Source organism: Grus americana, chromosome 26 (assembly GCF_028858705.1).
Source record: "Grus americana isolate bGruAme1 chromosome 26, bGruAme1.mat, whole genome shotgun sequence".
In the NCBI taxonomy this organism is placed as follows: Eukaryota; Metazoa; Chordata; class Aves; order Gruiformes; family Gruidae; genus Grus; species Grus americana.
Genome location: NC_072877.1, coordinates 4,324,070 through 4,349,512, shown reverse-complemented (window position 1 = coordinate 4,349,512; position 25,443 = coordinate 4,324,070). Strand labels below are relative to the sequence as shown.

Here is a 25,443-nt window from a genome sequence, read left to right as displayed (position 1 = left end):
TCCCCTGCCCCTCGTAGTAAATAAGTGCTTTTCAAAACATACTCCATCATGCTGCCCATGGCAGCAGGTCACATTCCCTTTCCCTGCCGCCAGACAGTCATATTCTTTAAAACCACGACTGTTCAATGGTAACCACTTGCGTTTTTGCAAAACTGTTAAACACCAGCTTTGCCTCATCAGTGACAGAGGGCTCGTTCCCCCCCCCCCCGAGCTGTGGGGAGCGGCCGGGAGCCGTCGGAGGGCTGGGAAGGGGTCAGGGCTGCTGAAGGGCAGCTGCCGTCCGCGTGCCGGTCAACTCCCCGGCTCCAGCCCGCAGTACCGAAATGAGTGGGAGCTGCAAGCTACCTCGCACCCAAAAGAGGAAGCCCCACCAGATGCAGTCTGAAAACTTACAGAGCTGAATAAAAACGGGAAAAGGAAGCTGCAGCAAGTCACAGCCAGAACCAGACCGAAGACCCTCCAGCCGCTTGTGTTTGGCAACTCTCTGCCTGTTAACTTCTGTCTCCAATGGGGTTCAGTCTGGCCAGGAATTCTGCCTATTCCAGTTTTGGTTTGTGGTTTATTGCAACAACTCCTCCTCTCTGGGGAATGGGGTTTACATCCCATTTAGGTCACAAGTAATCTGAATTTGGCAGCTTCAGATAGGTCTCAGGGCACTGGGGTGGGGGGAAGGCTTCATCATAAACTACCACATTCTTCAGACCAGCGGAACAACGGGGCTGAAAAGCTCACGGGGGCGTGGGGGGGAATTATGCAGTGAGCCAGAAAGAAAAAAAATAAAAATAATAATAATCCCATGTGCAAAAGCCTATTGTCATTAACGTCTCCCCACGTCCTCAGCCCAGCAGCTGCCAGCTAACAGCAGGACTTCAAATTCCTTCCGTGCACGAGGCTGTCATTGACGACACTGAGGAATGCAGGGTAGTGGTCCACAGCCTTCCTCCTGCCCACGTGTTCAGAAAGACAGAGATGGTTGTGACTTCCCTGCCACCACCATGCACTCACCCTGGGACAGTGGAGGGAAAAAAAAAAAAAAGTAAGTGTTCAAACCAGGCGTTTTATTGGGACACTTACCCAAGATGAGCAGTAGCTGGAGTTGCCTTTAACATCACCAGCAATAAAATTCAACTCGTGCCTTGGGCCGGGAGGATGCACATCGCCTGGAGACCGCCGGCTCCCACTCCCATCTGCTGCATCTTACCAAAAACGCTCTGGGAGCAAGGGACACTTCTCCCCCGGTGAGTCTCTATCCCTTGTTTTATAGCAGTGACAAACGAGATCAAGGCAGAGGCCACAACAGCCTTTCACCCTCCCCTCGGTGCTTTTCCCCGCTGAAGCTGGCTTGGGTGCCATGGGGTGCCGTGGGGCGCCGTGGGGCGGGCGGCCCCGCTGGCTGCAGCTCCGCAGCGGGGACCTCCAAGGGGCTCCAGCCGTAAGCGTGGTACAAGAGACACCAGGCAGGACTTGGGCAGCTCCGTGCCACATCCCTAAAGCTCCCCCAGCGCACGATGGCTGCTCCCCTTGCATGTGGGGGGAGCACCCGCCGGTGGTCCCCGTGGTCCCCCCCAGCTGTGCCCTGTCCCCCCACTCCAGCAGGGACGGTGCTCAACACCCCCCCCACCCCAGCAATCGTTACCCAAAATACACAATGCCAACGGACAGCCTGGAAAAGCAACTGGGATTTCCTTCTTTATTTAAAAACAGAGGAGGAAAAAAAGGGTTCCATCTCCTGCAGCCAGCATTTACAGCGAGGGGCGGGAGGCAGGTAACCGGCACCGCGGGGGTCGGGGAGCATCGCCCGTGTGAGGCACCCCGGCCCTAAGAGCACTTGAAATCCACAGCCGGCACTCGCAGAAATGGCTGAAACCACCTGAGCGTTTTCATAGAGAAGAGCAAACCCATCTCTCACACCGCTCTTTCCGCACGAGATCCCTCGAACCTGCACGCATCCCCAGGACAGCGGGGAAACTCACAGCACACGCTTCACTTTCAAACGGGGAGCGGGGGGGGGGAATACATTCATCCCCACGCGGGAGAGCCGGGAGGCAACCGCAGAGGTGAAGGGACAGCAGTTTGCTTTAAAACAACGCTGCAAAGCTCCGTCAAGGGCTGGCTGCATCTGCCTGGTCCTTGGGGATGGAAGAAATTCCTCCCCGTGCCACCGCCTGCGTTACGGATGGGTCTGGAGCCCGGCTCGACTTTGAACACACGTTTCGGTCTGCCGCTCAGGCCTCACGCCGTCCTGGGGATGCGGGGAGGGTGGGAACGAGAAACAGGAATGTCGCAAGAGTGCTGGAGCCACTGGTAGTTTCTCCTCCTGGATAATTAACCCTAATTGTGCAACGAGCTTCTGCTTTACCATCCCAGGCCCGAGGAAACTTTGCAATTATCGAGCAACAAAAGTACTTGGTACTCCGTGGTTTTGAAGCCTTGCACAAAGTAACCACCATCCCTCTGCATTTGATGTTCTCCAGAAATGAGGTCAGAGCGCTATCACCAAATGCTGCGACTCTACGATTGATGGGCTTACCAAATTACTAAAACACTTCTGAAACAGCATTTTATGAGCCAAACAGCAAGTCAGCCTAAAAAAAAAAAATAATAATAATAAAATTCAAACACTAGTGCAAATAAAGCAAAAAGAAGAAAAAGGAACAGCATGATCTAGGTTTCTACAATTAAATAACAAATATTAACACTCGCCCTGTACCGTTTGCATCGATTCCCAACTCATTTTCGTAGTTTCAGTGTTCTCCAGCACCTCCACAGAAGCCCCTCTGAGCCACTCTTACCCCAAATTTGGGACATCCCGCCACCACCCCCCCAGGCTGCACCAAGGCACCTTCACCTGCACCTGCCCAGGCTTCCGACACAGGAGAGGATCGATGCAGGAAGATGCAGTTTTAAACTCGTTAAAATCCCTTGGGCTAATCAACACCTCGGAGCTCAACTGCTAAAGCTCTGCTTGATCCCAGGCTGAGCCTGAGCTAGGCTGAAGCACAGCTGTCAAACAGCTGGAGAGCTGGAAAGGGCAGGGACAAACCAGATTTTTTGCTCCTGGGGAGCACATTGAGCTGATTTTGCAGAGCAGAGAACATGTGATGACACACGTACACACGCACACACACAAAAAAAAAGAACAAGAAAAAAAGAACAGGTAACCAGTCCACAGTAAAGGGAAGCCTCGTTAACTCCAGACCGCTCCACGCGCCGCTAAGCTCGCAACGCGATTCCCACACCGGCCACCCGGATTTATCAGCTGGCACACATCTGAGATGGCAAAGAGCGTGCCCTTGCCTGACACGGCACACGGCAGCGCAGCTTGGCCAAGGCAAGCGCATTTAAAACCCCACGTGTCCATCAGCCCCGGCACCTCCTGCAGCCTTGCCCAGGGCTCCGGCACCCAGGCAGGGTGCTGCTACCCGCAGGGCGCCGCAGCTTCGTGCGAAGGACGCCTTCGCTTGCTCTTGCTTCAGCTCACTGCAATTTTGCGCTAAAGCTTTCCTACACGTGCCGCTTTCCGTGGCGCGGGGACACTGCCCCAGCAAACACCCCTCACTCCGGCACCTTGGGTCCGGGTGAGTCAGACCTGAAGGGGAGCGTGCGAACGCAGGGCTGAGCGGCAGCTACGCCGGGGCGGGCTCGACGCAGCTCTCCCGAAGCCACACCAACAAAACCCGCTGCTGACAGCAAGGACGGAGAGGTGCGTCCTCGCTCGGTACCGCACACAGCTGGCGGTAAAGCTATCGGGCGATCTCGCTGCCTAGGGAATACCTGAATTTTCTACACGCTATTTATCACCCCTCCTACAGGAGCCGATTTGGTTATGGAAATGACGAGTTCACATCGCTCTAAAAACTGCTCATTTTCATTTCAAGGCAGGCAGCAGGTGAGTTGGCTGGACAAGTCTTCCCAGTTTCATTTACACGCTCGGCTTTTGTTGCTTTTTGCTACAAGCACTTCACCACCCGGGCACGGCTTTGCTGCTGCCCGGACGTACGCAGTGCAAAACCGACACCGTACCTGGGGATCCTCCCGACCCCGGGAGCCACCGTCGCACCGGCTGCCTGCCCGGGCTCACGGAGGGGCTGAGCAGGAAGCCTGCCAGTGCCGGGGCTTCACACTGGCCACGGATATTAAAAAAACCATAATTAAAAGCCAACAGGTTTGTTGATACACCATTACTCAGGCAGTGTAAAGAGCTGGTCTCCTGGGGAAAGCCGCAGCACGTCCCTCGTGCAGGCAGCTGCGGGCTGGCATCTCCCTGGCTCTGCCCAGCCGCCTGGGAAAGGCTGAGCAGCACAAGAAGGGGAGAAAAATGTTTTTCCAAACATAAGAAAGGCCACACCGCCCTTCACACCTCTGAGACCTCCTGTCGCTTCCTCCAGGCTTGGTTTAGGGGGGGGAAATTATGCGGTTACAGAAAAGGATGCCCCCTCATCCAGGCTGTGCCGGGGAGCAGCGCTTCCCACCCTGCGCGGCGAGCGATGGCAGCGAGCGATGGCAGCACGACGTGCCCGCAGGTCGCCCTGCCCGGAGGCGGCTTCCAAAACACAGAGGCACCCAGGGCAAAGCCCAGGCAGGATCAGGCAGGGACCCCTCCCCGGCAGAGCAGGGTGCCGGGACACGGGTCCAGCCGGATCCTGTATGGCAGGGAAGGGCGGCAGTGGAGGAAAGGGGCACTTCACCCCCGCCAAGACGACGGGGTGAGCTCGGTCCGAGGCGCTGAGCGGATGCGTGGAGACCGGCCATCCCAGGCACGGCATGGCTGCGCACCCCGAACCACCCCGCGGGACCCCCGGCAGCCGGGGAGGCGGCACACGGAGCCGGGGGATGGCTCGGCACCCGGTCAGACGTCGGAGGTCCGGATGCTTTCATCGTCCAGGTCGAAGGCAAACGGCTTCTCCTTGAGATGCTGCGGCTCCGACTTGTGCCGCACGCGCTTGCCCGACGCGGCTCCGGCATCGCGCTCCGTGAAGGCCGGCACGAACACCGAGTCTCTCGGCACGGGCACCTCCTCCGGCACCGGCTGCTTCCCCTCCGCCTGCGGCACCGGCGTCCAGGGCTGCCAGGAGGAGGTGGAGGGGGCTTTGCACAGCGCTCTCCTCTCCTCTGCCGCCTGCCTCTGCTGGGAGGGGGCCGAGGAGCCCCCGGGCCTGACCATGGAGGTGGATCTCATGAAGGACATTTCCTGCAAGGACAGACACGGAGTGAGCGCTGGCTGGGGTTGGGTTTTTGCTGTGAGCAATTTGCAAAGCTCTGGGGACCAGACTGGGCTCTTTACACGCTCTGCAGAAGAGGGGGGGGGGGAAGAAAAATCCCAACAAAAACCACTAAGCAAACAAAGTCTGAATTCAACAGCCCTTTGCCATCGGTCAGGCTGTCACTCGTGCCTCGGAGCAGAGCAGGGTTCACGCAGGTCCAGTTCGATGGCTGAATCTCACTTTTCGATCTTTTTCAAGGAAACTTTTCCAGTGACTGGTAAACAAACCCAGAGGGGACAGGGATCTCCTCCTGGAAACGGGCTAACCGAGCACTTACACCAGCCACCGAACAAATACCTCGTACGTTGGCATAATCTTCATTTGACACTAAACGTGAAGCGGGAAGGACGTGACCTACCCTCGGGCGGTTTTTCAGGGCCTGGACTGCCCCTGTGATCATTCGGATCCAGCTGTGCATGTCCTCAGGGCTGTCTGCCTGCAAAACACACCAGCCCGAATGAGACTTTGCCTTCTGCAAGCCCCCGGTGCAGCCAGAACCGATCCCCGCGGCAGCGAAGCGTGGAAACGCAGATGGACAGGCTACCGGCGTTCCCAGTATATTTGCTGCTAATTTACCCGTGCTTAAAAAAAAAAAAAAAAAAAATAATCATTGCACCACCCCATCTTCCCCTGCAGAAAGGGAGCCACTTTCCACATTGCAGCATTTTTATATCAAGAATGGATAAAGCATTTAAGGGGAAAAAAAATAATTAAAAAAAATATGTTGGGGTGTGGCCAGAGGCCGTGAAGATGCTCAGAGGGCTGGAGCACCTCTGCTATGAAGACAGGCGGAGAGAGTTCCAACCCAAACCATTCTGCGGCCACCCCTGCCCTTGCACCGGCAGAAGCTCGGGGTCCGCATCCTGCCCAGGGCCGCGCTCTCTGGGCAGCGGGGTTTGGGGGTTTTGCCCGTGCACGTGGCGATGTGCATCCACAGCACGCCACGCCGCGACGGCTGCTCTTCGGGGACTCGCAAAGCGCCGAGGGGTCTGGCAAGCGCCGAGCGGACTGTGCACAGCATCCCCAGCCTGCTGTCTCCTCCTGCCCCGCTCAGCCAGCAACGGGGAGATCGCCTTAAATACCCTGCGCACCGCGGAGAGGGCTGGCCAAATCTGCAGGGGCAGGGGAGCGCAGCCACAGCCCCGCGCGCTCGGGGTGCTCATCAGATCACCCTGTGCTTTTGTCTCCGCTTTTTCCCCCGCTTGCACAAATAGCCGCTATTATAAATAAGCCCGAGGGGAGAAGTGAAACCGGCCGGCAGTTCTCCCTCGCCGCCCGTGCCCCGATGCCGGGCGAAGCTGTTAAACTCATCCGCTTGGGTTCGCTGGCCGGGGAACAGCCCGTTGGCAGGAGCGTGGCTCGCACGAGCTGTCGAGAGCTGAACCTAATGGCCAGGAAATGAAACCGGCCTCAGGTGCCTCACCTGGATGTAGAAGGTTCTGGAGCTCGTTATGATCTCAAAGAGGTTGTCCCGCATCAGGAGGTCACTAGAAACAGCGAGAAAGAGACGGTCACTACCCACAGGTCATCATGGATGGGGGAAAAAAAAATAATAAAAAAAAAATCCTATGTTTATCCTCATCTCTAGACTGTGCTGGGGAAAAATATATTGAAGGCAAACCCTGGATCTCATCAGGGTTTTGAGAAGATGCCAGCTCCCCAGAGACCTTCAGCTACACACACACTCCAGCTTCTGCCGTCTGCAGGCAAACCCCCGCCCCTCCCCAGACCCGTAAACCATCTCATTTACAGTTCATTTTAAATGTGAGCTTTCTATATGCTTATTAAGAATAAACAATTCAAAGACACGTTAATAAATTATATTTTTACTGCAGCTAGAGAGGTTCGTTTCCTTAATTCATTTTTCATTGCAAGGTCTTCAAGTTACTTTGATTTTTATCAGCGTTCGCTGCAATAAATTGTTCCCGAGACACGGTGTAGCCACCTGCGCTAGTTTAAGGAAAACACCTCTATATGGCTTTTGGCTGCTTTAAAGACCTTTGTTCTTCTGTCAGACACGGTATTTACTGTGCGGGGCCCCACACTCCTTAATCTGTGGAGATAAGCTGTAGGAGCAGCCTGCCCAACAGAGATGGCTATCAGCACCAGGAGAAGAGGGGACGGACAATATCCTGCATCCAGTCGCGTTTCCCTGATCTGCTCAGGGTGGGGGGGGTGGGGGGGGAGCCAAAGGGGAAGAAATTTTTTAAAAGCAAACCAAAGAGGCGATGCTTAGGTTACGGGGTTGCGAAACGAAAGCGAGCGGCAGCGCAGCTCAGCCTGGCACTGTCTCGCCGCAGCAGCGGCCGCTGTTTGGGGCCCTCTGGGCTCCCCGACGGAGGGAGCAGAGTTTCCTTCCTGCCGTCCTCCGGGTCGGCTCCTCGGGGAGCCACTTACCACCGGCAGCCGGAGCAGCCGGAGCTCCCGTTGGCTGCTCCGGCCCCGGCACAGCCTGGGGCTACGGCAGGGAAACACGGATGGGAGCATTACCCAGACTTGACCAGGCACTCGTGGGTCTTGCAAACGTCCTTCAGGAGAATCGAACGCAAGGGCTCCTTGTCCTGCAGAGACGAGAGGAGACGGTGATGGGCTTGGCTGGCCCCTGGGGCTGGCAGCACTGGGATGTGCCTCCCACGGAGCCCCCCGTGCCGGCACGGCAACAGCCCCAGACCTCTGCTCGGGAGCAGCTGGTCCCAGGTGGGGGCTGCTCACCTGCTCACACTTGTAGTAACTGATGGAAAATTCATCCAGAACGAAGTACCGACGCTTCCAGCTCTTCCTCTGGAAAAAAGAGGAGGAAACCGCTTGGTGCTGGGCTCCAGCGCTCTTCCCCATGCTGTCGTGGTCCTGCATCCAGAGCATCCCTGGAGCATCCCCGACCCACGGGGACCAGGCAGCCCAAGGTCCGTCCCCCCCCGCCATGGCGCAGGGGACCCCCGGCACTCACCACGTTCCCCTGCTTCACGCAGTAGCCGCTCTTGAGGACGGGGGGCCCGGCGGGCGGCTTGGCGGCCGAGGTGGGAATGTAGCTCTGCGAGCGCCGCAGCAGCGGGTGGGCGGCCACGTCGCTGCCTTCCCCTCCATGCCCGCCGTTCTGCAACCGCAGAGCACAGAGTTACCTACCGGGGAAGCCAGGGGAGAGGAGGGACGGGGAATTCCTTGCTAGAAGGCAGGATGTCTGAGCTGGAGGGCAAAGCAACCCGAAGGGAGCCTTGAGCACAGCGCTGCATGCCAAGGGCTAATTGCAATGCCTGGACATGAGTCGAGAGCTGATTTTATCTCGTTGCATGCAGCTTTTCAGACTGCTGCCCGAGTACTGTTCGCCCTTTTGGCGCCCACATGTTAAAAACAACATTAAGAAATTGGAAAGGCTACAGAAAAGCCGGAGAAGCGATTTGAGGGCTGAAGAAAATCCTTTGCAGCAGGGGAGTTAAAGGACCTCATCTGCCTGGCTTATCAAACACAGAGAGGTGACTCAACTGCACCACAGACCTTCTCGGGGGGGAAACACGAGGTACGAGGAGCTCTTTCATCTGGCAGAGGGAGGCAGAACAAAAACCACCAGCTGGAAGCTGGAGCCAGACAAACCCAAGTTAGAAAGCAGGGATGCTTTCCAACCAGAGAAGGCAATATATCATGCGAATAAACTACTCAAGAAAGCCATAAAGTCTCTGCTCCACGTTTTCACAGCCAAATTCTCCCTGAAATAGCTGTGATGTTTGGAGTTCAGGTAGAAAAATCACGCTTCCCCCGGCCCCAAGCTGTCTCTCCCCAAGCACCACACTTGCCGCTGCGAGCACGGACGGGCTGTGCACGTGGCCGTGCGCCCAGCCCCCAGCCCCCGGCTCATCCCGAGCATCTCCCAGCGCATCCCAAGGACCAGCCCCCGCGCCGCTGCCACCATCACCTCTCCCCCGCCGCCACCCCGTCCCCCAGCAGCGCCCTCCCTTCCCCCTCGGCAGGCGCAGAGGATGGGTGAGATGAAACATCCGCGCTCATCTCCTTCCCCCCTGTCCCTCCAACCCCTTCCTCCAGCTCCACGCTGAGGTTTGAGAATTGCCATGGCAGCCGGGGTGGCTCTCGTCGCCGTCAGCCTTATATGGCACCCGCGCCAGCGCGACTGCCGGTGCGGTTAACCAGCGACCTGCCCGTGCTGCTCCCTCCAGCACCTTTGAGAGGCTGCTTTGGTTTCTTCAGGACAGAGACAAGCAGCCATTCGGCTGACCCCAAACTGCTGCCTGGCACCTCCGGAAAGCACCAGAGCAGAACTCCAGCCGTGCCGGGAAGGGGAAACCTCCCGCTCCCCTCGCCTGGGCTGCGCCGGCTCCGCCGAGCGTTACAGCCATACGCATCCAAAATCAGAGGTGGGGATGCTGCTGCAATAGGGAGCTTTACACCCAGGGGCCGGGGTGATGCTGCTGGCAGGTCTGGGGGTGCAGGCGGAACGCGGGGCTCCCTGCTGAGGGGCAGCACCGACTGGCTGGGGCAGAGCCAGGAAACCACGGACGCGCCCAGGAAGCTGCAGCGGAGGAATAGCCATTTCACACGGGGCAAGCAGCGAGAGAGCGGAAAATCATCCTGCAGCTCGTGCACCACCTCTAAAAAACCCCTCGGTGAAAGAAAGAAATCGGGGGAGGGCTGAGGATGGAGCTCGTGGCTCTCAGGGGGAGGCAGACTCAAGAGTCAGGAGGGAAGAGCAGCTTTAACTCACTGAAACAAAAAGTCCCAGGACTCTCAAGCAGGCAGCCGGGCTGCCCGGCACACGGGGAAGCAGGGGGGAGGCAGAGCCTTCCCTGCCCTTCCCCACGCACAGGGCCAAGGGTGCAGCAGCATCCCACGGAGCAGCGGTACGGGGAGGGGACGGCTGCCAGCCTGACGACTCCACGCACCTCTGCACCTTGCGCACCTCCACACCCCGCTTCTCGACAAACCCTGCAGCCGGCGAAGCCATAAAAGTGCCTGCCAGCAAAAAAACGTTGCAATGATCTAATTCTCTGCTCTATTTTTAGTGCTGCCAGTGATAAGAGCTGAAGCGACACCCAGACCCGGACGAGCGCCCTAAAGTGAGAGACACCAACGGCCGCGTGCGTGCCGGGCCACGTGCCCAGGGAAGGGGATGCAGAGCCACGGCAAGCGATGCCAGCCACGGCCTGGGACCGCTCGGTCCCTTTGGCTGCTTTGATGGGGGCAGCAACACGGGGTCCCTCTGCCCCAGGCACCCCACGGGGGATTTGGACCCAGGATAGGCGGGTGGATGGTAGAGGATGGCCAGGAAGGCAAGCAGATCGGTGCCCTCCTCCTCCTCACATCACACTTCAGAGCCAAAGGAGAGGAGCTACAGGGCGCTAAGTGCAGCTATTTATACACCCGAGCGGGAAGGGTTTGCGAGCACCGAGCTGGTGTCCAGAGATGCAAACCAGTCTCCCCAACAGCCCAAACCAGCAACTGCCTCCAGCCCCATGGCTGGGCCTCCCCCAGACCCCCGCACCCCAGTGCCACGCCGGGGGACCCACGTCCACAAGTTCTGCTGCCCTGACACGGGGTTGGAGAAGGACAGAGCCCGTCACTGCTGTGCATTAACAGTATTTCTCCACCCATCGCGCTGCTCAGTACTGGCGGGGCACAGCAGGATGCTAAAGCAAGAACAACGCCCCGACACTCGCTTTCCCTGCGCTCTCCCTTCCTAAAGCAGAAATCTGAGTATCGTTTGCCACGAGCGATTTGCAGACCCGGCCACCCTCGCTCCGCTCGACTCGGAAGGCAGCACGCCTTTGCTGGCGGGACAACGACAGCACAGCAGGAGCCAGACACAAAACCCAGCGGACAGGGACCCCTCAAAGCCCGGCTCAAGCGCCGAAGGGCCGCCGGCAGCGAGGTGCGGAAACATCAAAGCGGGGTGTGGTGGGAATGCCCTCGCCCAGCTACGCACGGAGAAAGCTGCCACCTTTTCTACTTATCCCCATTAGGAGCTGCTCTTAAAACACGGGGAACAGAGACACCAAAGCGGGGCGCTGACGTCGCGGGGATTTTACCCCCAGGATTTGGGGCGGTGCATGGATCCTGCCAGCTCACCTGGTTGATGGAGATGGGCGTGTGGACCACCACCCCCCCGATGATCTCGGTTTTGTAAGCCACCTGGGGCTTCCTCTCCTGGGCCTGGGGCAACACCGGCGGCTTTGCGATCTCCGTGGCCGGTGGGATGCTGCCACCCTTTGGCACCTACGGGAGAAAGAAAGGGGTGAAGGGCACAGACGTGACCGTGCCGGGCAGCCCCACGCCTGCGCCGGGCACCATCGTCTCTGTCCTCCTGCCTAAATGCAGCTATGTCCCTTTAAAAAAAAAAAAATGAACAAGCCACCCCAATTAAGGAGGGTGTGCCCCACCCAGACGGTTTGCAGAAGGCACTGAGATGGGAGATGAGAGGTGGTGAATAATTAAGCATCACCTCACGAGTCTGCGACTCGCCTCTGCAGCCCAATGCGTTTGTGGGACACTTGCTCCTTTAATTGTCCCCGCTCCACTTAGAGCTAGAGCTTAATGATGAGCTGTCGTCTGCCTAACGAGGCTGAGCTGCGGCACGTCCGCAGGGGCACAGCAGACAGCCGGGCACTATTTCACACGCCAAATACCCGCGTGTCCTGCAGCAACGAGCGGCCGGGCAGGTTGCGTCTCTGCTGCGAGCGGCCCCACATCCCTGGGGCAGAGGCTACGCTGTGGGACCTGGCTCCCAGCATCGGCATCCTCCCTTTCCCCCTCCCAGCTCCTTCCCTCCAGCACCCGGCTCCGGACAGAAAGACGGGCTTCAAATTTTGCCTTCCTGAGTTTGCGCTTCCATTTCTCTAATGTCGGAGTCTGCGGCTCCAACCCCCCCTCCTGCCTTCCACTCCGAAGCACGCAGGGAGCGACGCGCGGTCCTCTCCAGGCATCAGATGCTGGCTGGGCAGAGCAGAGCTCTCGGCTGCTCTGAAGCGTCCCCCCCCCCGCCCCCCGAGGCAGACGGCTGGACTCATGGCTAGGCTTAAGTCTTGTGGGGGGCAGAGGTCGGTGCTAAGACCCTCACAAACCCACGGAGAGTGAGGAGAGGTCTGGGAGGAGGGGAGGAAGGGCCAGGAGCGCTGCACCAGGATGAGACGGCGGTCACCCCACGGCCACACTGCCCGCGCGGAGCCCCACGTGCTCTCCAGCAGCCAGGCTGGGCTGACGGGGCAGGCAGCGGCGGGCAGGGGGCCGGCAGCGGCAGAACATTCAGGCACCATCGCTTCCTGCTTTGGAAACACCACCACCGCCGCGACAGCGAGGAGCCAGACCACAGCAGGCTCCCGCACGCCTGCGCTGCACGGTCCCGGGCAAAGCACCAGCACCACGGGCACCGGCAGCATCAGCCGCCTGCCCCGGCAACGCGGGCGAGCAAGAGGTGGGTGTGCGACAAGGCTGGGGAGCCACCACAGGCCGCCCGGCCGGAGGAAACGGTTTCACAACGCAGATGCGGAGATATTGCGTGCGCGGGCAGCGGGGCGGGGACAGAGGGAAGGAGCTGCATCTCCCTGCAGGCAGCAGCGCGAGGGGGAAGGTGCCGCTCGGTGCCTGGCACGGGGCTGCGCTGCCGCCAGCTCAAGCCTCGTCATGCAAAGCCGAGCAAAGTCCCTTGTCACGGTCGCGCCAGCCGGCCGCACGCCTCATGCCTTCAGCTACGAAAGCCCTGGCTACAGAGACAGCGTGCAGGGTGAGGAAACACAGGAACCCATTTGCCAAGAGCAGAGGAGAAGTCTCCGTGAGAAGCGGAAGCTGAACCTGGATCTCTGCCCCAGGAGCAATACCCGAACCGCTGCCCCATCCTTCCTGTCCCACCGCAGCGAGCCGCTCGGCCAGCGCGGAGCACACACGAGTACGAGGCACCCCATGCGCCCAGGAGCCCACCAGAGCCCAGGGGAAGAGGGAGACCCCTCAAAGGCCAGAGGCTTGTGGGTGCCCACGCCCAGCCGAAAGCCAGAACGCCTCCCCATGCCCTTCCGTGCCTCTCCGCCCACGCCAAGGCGACGAAGCCACTGCAAGTCAGAGCAGCCCAAGGAAACCCAGGTGCAAAGAGACCTACAGGAAGCTGCAGCGTGGGGAGAGGGATTTCCCACGCAGGGCAGAGCGGCAGCGTCACCCGCATCCCGGTAGCCCTGTGTTTCCCAGCCAGCTGCAAGAACTCCTCCCTGCAGGGCTGGATGAGCCGGTCGGCCAGCCGGGACACAGCCAGAGTCGGGAAGGGCTGGCCAACATCAGGGTATGAAAATCGCCGTGGTTTATTGCAGAAACAGAAGATGCGTCTCTTCCTACCGTCACACCAGCTCCCACCTCAGCCAGCCCGGCAGATCAGCAGGACGGGCTGCCTGGAGGCAATTATCCCGGAGGTAACGACCCCGGCGGTACACCTAGCCAAACGTCACTGGCAGGCTCTGGCTACAACTCCTACCTGGTTTTGGAGGTGGGTTTTTTGCAGGCGATATCGCCCGAACCCATAAAAGAGAAGGTACAAGCCAGAGCCTGTGCAGTCAGTTTGGTGGCTTCAGGCACAGAGGTTGTCACATTTAATGTATTTGCAGATATAAAAAGAAAATACAAGCCTGGTCTGGTCTTGTAGAGGAGTTTCCCACAGAGACAACCCAGCACTCCAGTGATTGTAAACAAAAAAATGCAAGGAAAAAAGGTTATCTGATAGGACCCAATCCTAAACTGTTCATCATGATTTTTCCCTGTATTTAGTCCACAAACCATGAACACCACGCTATCGGCGCACAATCTAGTGAAACCCTGCTAGCATTAAACACTGGCAATGCTGCTAACTGCAGCTACGCAGAAGCCCGCGGTGTCCCTGACCCTTTGCAGGGATCCGTCCCGCGACCACCGGACCCCTGGCACACGGGCACCGCCAGCCGAGCAGCACGCAGCGTGCGGACGGTGCTCCGACTCCGCTGCACGAGAGGGAGCGCGGCATCAGCCCTCATCGCCAGGAGCACCGGGCAGCTGAGGAGCACAGACTTCAGGAGTTACTGGGTCAGCAACCATTCATTTACGGTTATACGAACACACCGGCGAGTGAGAGGAGATGGCAGACAAACCCCTTCGGATCCAGGCACAACCCGCTCCGTGACGCTCTGCAGCGTGGGGCATTTGCTACGCCTCGTCACAAGATCCAGTGTTCCAGGAAGAATAAAAATTGAGTAAATAAATGATCGAAGCACAAGAAAGACGCCCTTTGACAGCTGCAGCGAGGAATCGGTTGTGAGCAAATCTCAGCCAGCAAGAGCCACAGGAGGGAAACGGCCCCGGAGCAGGCGGGGATGGGGACCATCCCCAGGATGCAACCACTGTCCCCCAGAGCAGCTGGGCAGGGAGGGCGAAGACGCACGAGCAAACAGCAGCAAAATAAACCCAGACCAGGAGAATCCCTGGGGATGGCGGAGGGAACACCTCCCGTCCGAAGCCGCACCCCTGAGGCGGGTCACCGCGCGGCTCTTGCGGAGGCACAGCGAAGCCGTCCAGCCCGCGCGCTAAAGGGTTTGCATCGCCAGCGCATCCCTCCTCCGTTCACAGCGCTTCTCCCTCAGATCCAAACCAGCCCGGCCCTGCGCGCCGGCAGAACTTGGGGTGTCTGTGCCAGGGACCAGGGCACGCTCCCCTGGGAACGAGGGGGTTTCGGGAGCTACAGCCCCGTATTACAGCTGCTTCACTCAGCAGCAACACGAGAGATGCACCAGCAGCAGAGCGAGCTCCAGAAGGACAAGCCGATGCTGCAGGCACCGGCCGAGAGCCGCGTTTCCATCCTTCCCCCACGCAGCGTTGGCACTAACGCGGAAGAAAGCCTGGCAAGTCTGACACGGACCCACTGCCGGCCGGGGACAGCCCGGCCACCACCACTGCTGCTCCTCAGGTGGGACCAGGGAGGCGACGGAGGAGGAAAGCCCAGCAAGAAGGAAAAGCAGAGCTCTTCCAGGCGCTTATCGAGCGGCCCATCAAGGCAAGACACAGCAACAGCAGGGACGAGCATAATGCAACCTACCGTGATCTTACTGGCCCGGTTCAGCGCCTCTACCCAGTCCTGCAGGTCCTTCTGATCGCTGGCTTGTAAGAAATAACGCTGAGATAAAGCATTGATAACTATCAAAGGAGGGAAGGAAAAGAAGAGTTAGGGAACTCCGTTCACTGCTTTGCATTATTAAAACAAATTAAACAATAAATCAACAAGACAGCATCTCTCAACTCCCAGTCTCAGAGCGATTTGCAGATATCGGTCTCGTAACCTCTCGCATGGAAAAGCGGCCGAGGGGCCAACGTTCAGCGTGAAGGGGGGACGCGGCAGCAGGTCAGCTGGATCCTTGCACCAGAGGGAGGGCAGGGCTGAAGCCAGGCTTAAACCCAGGCTGCAGCATAGCCCAAACTAAGACTTAATCTAGTGCCTAAGTCAGCCCCTGCACGGGGCATCTGAGGGCCCCTTGGGACTTCCTTCGCTCAGCACCTGGGTTTTAACTCATCCAAAATGCTGGTGCAAACCCCCGCGCGGGGACGCGCTGTGCGCTCTGGTCTCTGTCTCGGGCTACATCCCTTGTAGTAAAGTATTGCAAAGGCAACACCGTTCCCTTGGGACAAGTACGTGCTTGCGCTGTCATTTCTGCTGCTTTAAACCCGAGTTCATGGCTCGCAAACAAGGCACTGAGGCAGCGCGGGTCGGGCTGAGACCATTTGGGGTGCGGGGGAATTGGATACGAAACACCCCTTCCTGGCACCAACTGGACCAGAAGCTCATGCAGGCAATAAAAAGGGAAAAAACCCCAAAAAACAAAAAACCCAACCTGTATTGCACAAGGTAGTGCAGCACAACGGGACACACGGAAAGGATTCGGGAGCACAGCAAAAGCAGGGGACCGTCACGGAGGGGACGCACAGGGTGCTGCCTCCCTCACCAAGCTCTGCCCGTGCATCTCGTGTGGGGGTCACAGTGACAGGGCCACCACACGGGGCTGTGGCTCACACCAGCCCGGCACTGGCCCTCTGGCACAAAGCGCCATGCGCCGGCGGCATCCCCTTCCCTGCCCAACTGCAAGGACGCTGCGGGCAGGTCCCGCGGTCTGACGGCAGCAGCCGGGAGGGCTCATGGGGGAGGCAGCCTCCCGTGGCGGGGTGTCCTCCCCAGCAGAGCCCCGCCGGGGGCCGGGGTCCCCCTCACTCACCAAAGCAGAACGGAGTTTTCGGCTTCTGTTTCGGGGTGGCGATGCTAACCTGCAACAGAGCAAATTAAAGAAAAAAATTAAAGATAACCGTGCACGCTAATGGCATGCACAAGAGCTAGAAGCTTCCATCCACGTGCCCGTGACGGTAGGGAAGTTGGTGTTCCCCAAGCTCCAACCCAGTCCACACTCCCGGTTCATCCGGCACCGATGCTGCAGCGTGAAGGCAGGGCTGAGGAGCGAGCGCCCGGCTGCTGGCACGCCGCAGCCTGTTACACTGCGCCCCGCAGCTGCTCCAGCCCGAGGGGAGCCATCGCCTGCCCTTCCCCAGCCCTGCAAACGAGGAGAAGGACAGCCAGCCAGCTGGAGTCAAACGAGCTGAGCCCTGCCGTGTGCCAGCGAGGGAGCCCGCGGGGCACTGCTCCCACCCCCGGGGTGCCGGCACATCCCGTGCCCACGAGGACGACACGCACGGCGCGAGCCCAGGGGCTGCAGCGCAGCTGCACGAGCTCTCGGGAACTGGCCCGTATCGGACGTAACGCAGACCACATGCGGCAACGAACACGCGGCCCCAGGGGAAGGTCAGTGCGGAGATGGGGCTTTCATCTCCCGCTGTCGTCGTCCCCCCCGCCCCGGCGCTGGTTGCGCTGTAAAGCAAAGAACGGAAAGCTTTCAAAAGCCTTGAAAATGCGAGTTTCTGCTGGACTAACACAGTTGCTCTTGTCAGCAATTAAGAAAATTGAGGGAAAATAGCAGTGGTTTCTCCCTAAAGAGTAGGAATCATTTATATAAGAATAATACTCCCCGAGGCTCCAAGCGCAGCATTCATGGAGTATTTACTCTGACAGGCTTCCTCCTTCAGAGCCAGTCTATAATGCTTTAAATATGTTTTCTCAAGCAAACCTCCATTTTTCTGGTGTATTTACAGTTGGTAGTTAAAGCCGCTGGCATAACCCAATCCTGCAGTTTGTGACCAAACGCTGTCCTACAGCAACTTTCATTTAGACTAAAATGTATATAATTTATAAGTGAGGCTCTTTTCAAAATGGGGAAGGCTCAACCTCCCGGCGTTGCTTCATCTGCGCTTAATTTATAAATCATGATTCAGCAGGAACAGAGAGATCTGTCCAATTCTTTATCCGGCTCCAACACGGAGCTGAACCCGGCGGCCGTGAGCCCCCCGCTCCCCCAGCAGCGGCGGCCGAGGGGCAGCTCGCAGGAAAAGGACAGTGGCAGCTCCACTTTCTGCGGCCACGCTCGCAGCCACAGCTCCACGCGTTCCAACCACCGGCCCTGCAACAGTTGTCATTTTCTGCAGTATTTTCGCCTTCCCGTGGTAACGCCATGAAGAGACACGGAAGACCGAGCTCGCTGTCTCGTCCTTCAGGGCGCTGCCCTCTGAGCACAGGGGATGGCTACTGGTGCTGCCGAACCCATCGTGGGGGGGACCTTGGGACCGTCTCTGCCTCCCCGCCGCCTTTGGGTCTGACGAGCACCCTCCCGCAGCCCTGGGGCTGCGGCGGGACCCGCGGCGGGAGGCACCGCGCCGGGGTTACGGGGACCGAGTGCCAAGGCAAGAGGGGCACCGCGGTACGAACACAAACCCTGGCTCGGTCCGGCGCTGGGGCAGCAGCACCGTGCTGATTGCCAGCTCCGCGTCCAGCTCGCACCGACACCGTGCTCCCATCCCCGCAGCCCCTGCCGCCCCGCATCCTTCCTCACGGCAGAGCAGTTCCTCTTCCTCCCACGCCCTGACCTCGCAGCCCGTCCTGCGCCGGTCCGTGGGTGAAGGTGAACACCAGTCCCAGCACTGGGATGGGACGTGCTGGGGGGATGCTCCCCCCTTCCCACAGGTCAGGCTCCCGTTCCAGGGAGGACGACATGGGCTCGGGCAGGACCATCGCCTCTCCCGGGAAGGGTGCACAGATAAGGGGACAACAGGGAGCATTCGTTTTCCCTCCGTCCCATCCCGACATTACCTTGGAGATATAGGTCAGCTGCAGAGATCCGACAGCACCCGCGCCGATAGCCAGGTTCTGCAAAACATTTAACGAGCAATGGGAGTCAAACGACAGGGAGAACGCAGAAGAGGCGAGCCAGGCTGTCATCTAGCGTCACTGGGGGCGGGCAGCAAAAGCAGCAGCCACGCTGCCAGCCTTTGCCGCTTCTCTTCTCTGCGCACCTGGTTCATCTTCACCCTACGTGCCGCTGGGACCGGCCACGCTGTGCTGCACCCGCGTGCCGGACCCTCCTGGGTCCCACTCCAAACTGCCAGTCCTGCTCACCACCCCGTGCAGCGGCACCTCAGGTGCGAGACGGGCTCCGACCCCCCCTGCGCGGCCCGAGAGCAGGAGTTTGTGCTCACACCGGCCAGGAGGCTGCGGGCGGGCGGGCGCTTCCCCTTTTAACAAGGCGATGAAGAATCTGCTGCGAGATGCTCTTCAGGAAGGCAGGTGCCTCCCCAGCCTACAAGCAGTGCTCAAGCACCGTGGGGTTTCCAGGATGGTGTTCCTAGAGCTCAGCTTTGGCTCTTGCTCTTTTGAGCTTGACCGCAAGCGCTGGGGCAGCTCCCATCGATATTGGGTACGACACGCACAGACTCCAGCTGCCCCAACCGCCTGGCTCCTGGTGCAAGCGCTTTTGCTGCATGACACCACTTCCAAGATAAGTATTTCTAGGGTAACCTCTTCTCTTACTTGTTATCACCGTCTCTATGCTAAGAAACAAGGGAGATATAACACCCCACATTGCCACAACACTTCTGCGGGCTCCTCCAGGGTGTCGCTGGCTCCTGGTGGTGTAACCTGCTGCTGGGGCAGTCCTGGAAACCACGGCAGTCACGGGGGGGTTGTTCTGCTGGAGGGTGGTCACGGCCACACTCAGCCACAGGAGACCCTGACAGACAACTGATGCAGCAGACAGCATCCTCCCTCGGGGACCCGGAGGGGATGCTTCCACCAGGGCAGCCCAGCGGGGAGCCCCAGATGCAGTTAAAGACTCGCTAACAACTTCACGGACGTGCCCAGCGCGAAGCTGGGACCAGCGCGGGAGCCTACCTGAGGGTTGTCCATGTACCACAGGAGGCAGTTGGCCTGGGTGTCCAGGATGAAATACCTCCGCAGGAACTTGCCGCAGGTCTCATTTTCTTCAATGTCCAGGAACCCGCAGATACGATTCTGTCGATCCAAGTACGGCATGCCGGGCTCCTTCTCACATCACCCTGCAGAGGGGGGACAGGCAGGGAGAGGTGGGTGCTCTGCTCCCGCAGCCCCAGCACCCCAGGGAGCTAGCTGCTCCTGCACCCACAGCCATCTCAACCCGTCGGTGCCAGACATGCCGGGATGCCAGCGCAGTCGCTCAGCCCCCACCTGAGCTCGTAAGAGGGAGAGGGAAGGGGCAACCTGCCAGGGCTGACCCAAACGAGCAGGATAGCTGCCTCCCCTTGCCGAAAATCGAGGCGTTTGCATAAACCTGTTCCTCCTCACAGAGGTGCACATCACTCCCCAGCCCCGAGAGCCGCCAACCCCACCATGGCCAGGGAGCTCCCCCCTCCGCATCACGTCCCATGGCCGCAGAGCTTCCCGCAGGTCCCGTTTCCCACCCTGCCCAAACCTCCCGCTGCCTTTCCCAGGCCCCCGCGGCTTCACACACGAAAAGCAAAGTCAAACTGCTACCGCTGCGCGTGTGCGCTGCGGGGAGCTGCCAAACCCAACCGTCATCCAGCACGCCTCTGCGACAAGAGGGGTGCCAGCGTGCCGGACCCGGGTGCAGGGCAGATCAGATCAGACCAGCGAGCAGGACCAAAATAGCTCAGCGAGGAACTGCGGGAATTTGGAAACCTGGGAGCTGCAGACAGACTCCATCACTGCACGCTGCTGAATACACGCTCGCCAGCACGGCTCCGAGAGCTCTCGTGGCACAGGGCAGTACCACGGCCACCGGCGTGTCCCGGGGCAGCAGCAGCAGCAGCAGCCCAATGTCGAGTTGCAGCCCTGAGCCCCAAACCGCTCCTGTCACAGCGGTGGTCACGTCCCATCGAGCTGCCCTCCGGAGAGCTCAGCAGCGTGGGGCAGCCAGTGCCGCAGCTCAGCCCGTCGAGAGAGGCCAAAGTAGCCACAAAGGATTTGACGTGAGACATCAAGTCCCTGGGAACCATAACAAAAAAGAATCCCGAAGCAGACTGCGTGCTAGAGAGAGCCCGAGCACACTCCCAGGAAATGGAAAACAATCTGCAACTCCAGCAGAAAATGTGTGTAGCCAGGATGCCGAGTCAGCAGGGAAAACAATGACCCATCTCCGCGGGGCCAAGCTGTGTCACCAGGTCTGCCGCGGGCACGGACCCTCCCCGGCGCTGCCCCCCAGCCAGGAGGTCTCCCCCGAGCTCACCTCGGCCGCAGCAGCTGCAGGGGAGCAGAGCTGGGCTGCAACGCCGACCTCCCGGGCAGCCGCCACACAAAGCCCCGCTGCAGAAGTGGGGAGAAACGCCGTGCCGAGCCTGCCCCAACACGGGCACAGGGCACGACAGCCCCGAGCAGCCAGACCGGAGAGCACGGCAGCCGCGGTGCCCGTAAATGGGCTTTGCTTGTGTCCCCCCGTGGGTGCAAGACGTGGGGGAGCCCGAGCATCGCTCTAAGTCACCCCGCAGGAGCAGCGGCTGCTTTGAGTCAGCGGGAGTGGGTGCGCGTTGCCACCGCTTTAATTTGGCAGCAGCTCCCGCCCACCTCGCGCAGCAGAGCTGGCTGCAGAGCCACGGGGAGGGGACCCCCAGCACCCCTGCAATGGGGCTGCCCCAGCAGACAGGGTCTCCGCACCTTCACTTCCAGCCCCGCGCAGGGAGGGGGAAAGCAGCACCGAGAGCCGCGGGCAGGCAGGGCACATGCCTCTGCCCGGGCAGAACCCCCTCACCACGGCTGAGGGTGGACGGGCAGGGATGGAGGCAGCGGTTACCGAAAGGATGCGAGCTGAACCTGGTGTGGTTTGTCCGGTAGAAGAGGGGTGACTCGCGCAGGTGCCAGAAGTGGAGGCTGCACAAATAAAAGATCTCATGCAGAAAAGGAGGAAATACTATTTTTGAGCTGAGTAGCTGCAGTGGAGTGAGGCCCTGAGAGGCAAGCGTTGCGCAAGAGTTGTGGTGCAGCTGCAAAGGTAGAGGTGGCAGAAAACAAGTCAACCTGTTGTCAGGATCTCAAGGTTTATCACCAGCATCTCAGAGATGGGTATCGGGGCTTTTCTAAGAGGGAAATCGTACTGCTTCAGTAGAAGAGATTGTTTTAAAACAAACACGTCTGGCCTGATGCAAGGGGTATGTGGGCACTTCACATTTTACTGCTTTTTTGTGGGGTTACATTTGTGGGCGGGGGGGAAGCACACAGAAAGCAGATTCCCAAGCGCCTTCAACCATACCGACACGTTCAGACCAGGCCTCATAAATTATCTCTTCCTCCTGCTGCTAATAAAAGTCCAGAGATTTCTGCTTACGAGAGGGATGAGAAAGAGCCGAGCTGTGCCGCAGGCAGCGCAGGGACGAGTCCCCAGCCCCTCGGGGCTGCGGTGCCAGACCCACGGGACACTTTCTGGGACTCCCTACGTTCCCCCCCGCCATCCTTAATTAATACAGGCTCAGCTGAAAGCCCACAGACCAGCTCAACTCTTCTGTGCGAGCTGACCTTGGATTGCACTCGCATATGCAAAAACCTTTGGGCAGAAGAGACTGCAACCGCTGCAAACTCTGCCCTCTAGACCGTGGTCCCTCCAGCCAGCCGAGCTCCCCATCCCTTGCCTGCAGGACATGAACCATCTGTCTTGCAGCCACTGAGAACTGCACTTTTCTATAGGAAAAGGATAAAAGCAGCATCTTCAGCTCCACCAGTGTATGGGTATTTGGTCCTCCTGCTCAGAAACTCCAGGAAGGCCAGAAAATGCTTAGTTTGCACTAATGTTTACTATTTATACAGCGCTTCATAAAGTCCAAGTACAAAATATTTCAATGCGAGACCCAAACTTGTGTTTGCTGTAGGAAGGACACAACACTAAACCTGAGGGGGAGAATAAGAGGGACCTCGCAGAAAATCAACATCGTTTAAAAGTGCAGATGAGTCCCTGAGGGCCTCACAGCGAGGAGGTGCTCCAGCTTCAGAGGACATCCTTTATGGAAACAGGACGGACATCACACTGGCACCAGAAGCTATGATTTACGGATGATGCCCACGCCTGATTCATGGAAGCTGACCTGCCATTCAACGACAACTTGAACTTCCTGAGCATTGCACCAAATCAGGCCCTCAGGATCTCTTTACCAGATCCCCTTTTGGAACGTATGCCATTTCGCAGTGAAGCACATCGGAGGCTTCCAGGACTCTTCCCCATCACTAAAGCAACTGACTTCCCAGCTTTTTCAGAGTCATAACATCCCACCAAAAAGGACAACCCTTTTCTGGTTCAGTTAATGAGATGACAAGAGCAATTAGGAGGTTTACAGAAAAAAAATACCCTCTCGCCTGCCTCCCAAGATACAGGTAAGTGCTTCCCGGGAGGACGCAGGAGACACCATCCAACAGCACCCAAGCCCCCCTCCGCGGTCACCGCTGGCTCAAAGGCCTCGTGTGCCACCACACAGCCAGACTTTCCAGGAAGCACCCCCAGGACGCCAGCGCTTCACCACACCATCACGGCTGCCCGTGCCCTGCTCTGTCCTGCTCCCGGCACTCATCGCGCAGTCACGGGAGCACAACCCACAGAAACCCGGAGCAGAAAAAGCCAAGGCAACAGGAGATCTGACATTCAGAGTATCCACCTCACTCCATTGCACCTGCAGGCAGCCACGGCATCCTCCTCCTCCTCCTCCTCTGTCCTGTCTGTCTGAGCTGCCCCGGTGCCAGTTGGGGCGCAGGCCAACCACCCCCGTTTCACGAGGGCTCCAAGCTGCGATGCCCGCTACCCCCACACAGCGCCGAGACAGCCGCGGCCGCGCAGGGCGATGGCTGCGAGCTGCAGCAGTTGCAACCCTACTTCCTTTTACCTGGCCTCGCAAAGGAGTTTCCAGACTTCGCCCTGCCAACGTCTATCCGGCAGCTGACACATGAGACAGACGGTGTAGGCAGAGCCCAGCAACTAACTCCTGCTAATTCCAGACGTTTGCCTTAATGAAATAATTAACCTGTTGAAAAGCAGGCTAGGAGCAGCTAGGATACGCTTCCTCATCTCACCACAGAAAAACAGTCAGGGAAACACACTCTGAATAGCTGCAGATCCCAGATCACGCCCGCACGTTTGCTCCCAATCCCACAGACCCCGAGAACAAGGCGTGCAGCACCCCAGATGTCCCACAGGGACGCCCCGTTCCCCAAACCAGGAGCAACCCTCCCTACCTCCAGCCCTCTCCATCCCCTCGCTACCCCTCGCTCCGAGCAGAAACGACCCGCACCGCTGCGGGGAGGCCTCTTCCCACCCGGTGAAGCACGGATGCTTCCAGCCGCCGAGGCAGGACTTTCTGCCACAGCCCGGACCGAACGGGTCAGCCCCACGAAGGCTGCTCCACCTCGGGCCGGACCCCCGGTTGCCCGCAGGCACAACCGCTTCCCAGCCCGCTCCCGGGGAGCACCGGCGCCTCCGGCCGCTCCGACCCCACCGCGGTCGGGGAAGCCCCTTCTCGGAGGTGGGGGTGGGAGTCCTGCCGGGCAGCCCCACCCCACCCCCGCGGGTGGGGAACGGAGAGAGGATGGGGACGGAACAGCGAGGGGTCCCCAACCCGCCCCGCGGGGGTCCTCCGAGAAGCGCCCGAGAGGGAGCGCTACCCACGGGCGGGACGGCGGCTTCGCGGACACGCGTGGCCCCGCGCTCCCAGCACTCACCCCGCGGCGTCCCTGGGCTGCGCCCCCCGCGCATGGCCGGCGGAGCGCTGGGGCTGCGGGCGATCCGCGCACGCCGAGCGGCGGGAGAGGGCCGGGCGGCGGAGGGGGTGTGCCTCTGGCTCCGCCGTGGCTTCTTTCCGGGTTAATTACGTCTCCTATTAGCAAACCCGGCCCCGGATGTGAGTACGGGGAGTCCGGGCGGCTCCGTGGGGCGGTGGGTGTTCGCCTCCCCCCCCGCCCCCGCGCACCTGCAGCCGCCCCCGGGCAGCCGCCGTGGGGTCCCCGCCGCGGAGGGGGGCTGGGGTCAGCCCGGTCCCCGTCCCCGCCCATGAGCTTTGCACCTCGCCTCGGGGTGGGGGAGCTCCTCCGAGAGCCCCCGCCCTGCCCCCTGGGCTCGGGTCCTGCCTGGCAAAAGTCCTGTCCCCCCCCCCCCAAAACCCGACACAAAACTGCTCAGCAAGTCAACAGCCTCCGAACGGCTCCTGCCCCGTCACCGGGACGCTTCGGTGATGAGTTTCCCAGGCCTGTCCTGTGAGCTGCCCCTCAGGGCCCACGGGGACGGCTGCGTCCCCGCCACGTGAAACTGCCCCCCCTGAGACCAGAGACCCTGACCCGGACCGTGCCTGGAGCAGGAGTCACGACCGCAGCCAGGTGAGCAGCGCCTGCGCTGCTGGCTCGGATGCTCAAAATAGCAAGTGGATTCTCATGCAAGAGAAGTTTCTAAGGGTAGGCACGCTCCAGTGGTCCTGCTCTATAGCTAGTCCTCGTGTTGACACAAACTCAAAACTCCCAGGGCTTCCAGACCACGTGGGGCATCGTTACTGCGTTACAAAACCTTTCCCCACTCCCACGGCCTTATTACGGCGTGAAATGTCAAACCCAGCAGCATCTCAGCAAACACAAGCAAGCGGGCGAGAGCGGTGTGCATCTCGGGTGACGACCGGACGCCACCATTTTTGTTAGCAGTTTAGATCCAGATCCTGCCAACCCGACGACACCTGTGAATTTTCCCCGAGTAGCAGTTTGTAAGTGCTTACGTGTTTTCAAACGAGCCGGAGGATGCACCCAGCTCTCCACTTGTGCACGTACACTGACTTGCAGAGTTCAGAGCCGGCACTG

The 25,443-nt window shown here is 59.5% G+C and overlaps 1 protein-coding gene across 4 annotated transcripts; it reads right to left on the bottom strand.

Annotated features, from left to right (window-relative positions):
* Positions 1-1,676: 1,676 nt before the first annotated feature.
* PLEKHA2 (pleckstrin homology domain containing A2) lies at positions 1,677-25,443 on the bottom strand. Of its 4 annotated transcripts, none has more exons than XM_054804715.1 (12): positions 25,362-25,443; positions 19,531-19,694; positions 18,454-18,510; positions 16,478-16,526; positions 15,310-15,407; positions 11,337-11,483; positions 8,212-8,358; positions 7,977-8,045; positions 7,755-7,825; positions 6,688-6,751; positions 5,623-5,700; positions 1,677-5,191 (listed from the first exon to the last, which is right to left on the bottom strand). In XM_054804715.1, the coding sequence occupies exons 2-12, from the start codon at positions 19,669-19,671 to the stop codon at positions 4,850-4,852; spliced, it is 1,263 nt and encodes a 420-aa protein (XP_054660690.1). In that variant the 5' UTR covers positions 19,672-19,694; positions 25,362-25,443; the 3' UTR covers positions 1,677-4,849. The 4 variants fall into 4 exon arrangements, with proteins under 4 accessions (XP_054660690.1, XP_054660687.1, XP_054660688.1 ...); XM_054804712.1 differs by lacking the exon at positions 25,362-25,443 and adding an exon at positions 24,325-24,463; XM_054804713.1 differs by lacking the exon at positions 25,362-25,443 and adding an exon at positions 23,268-23,404.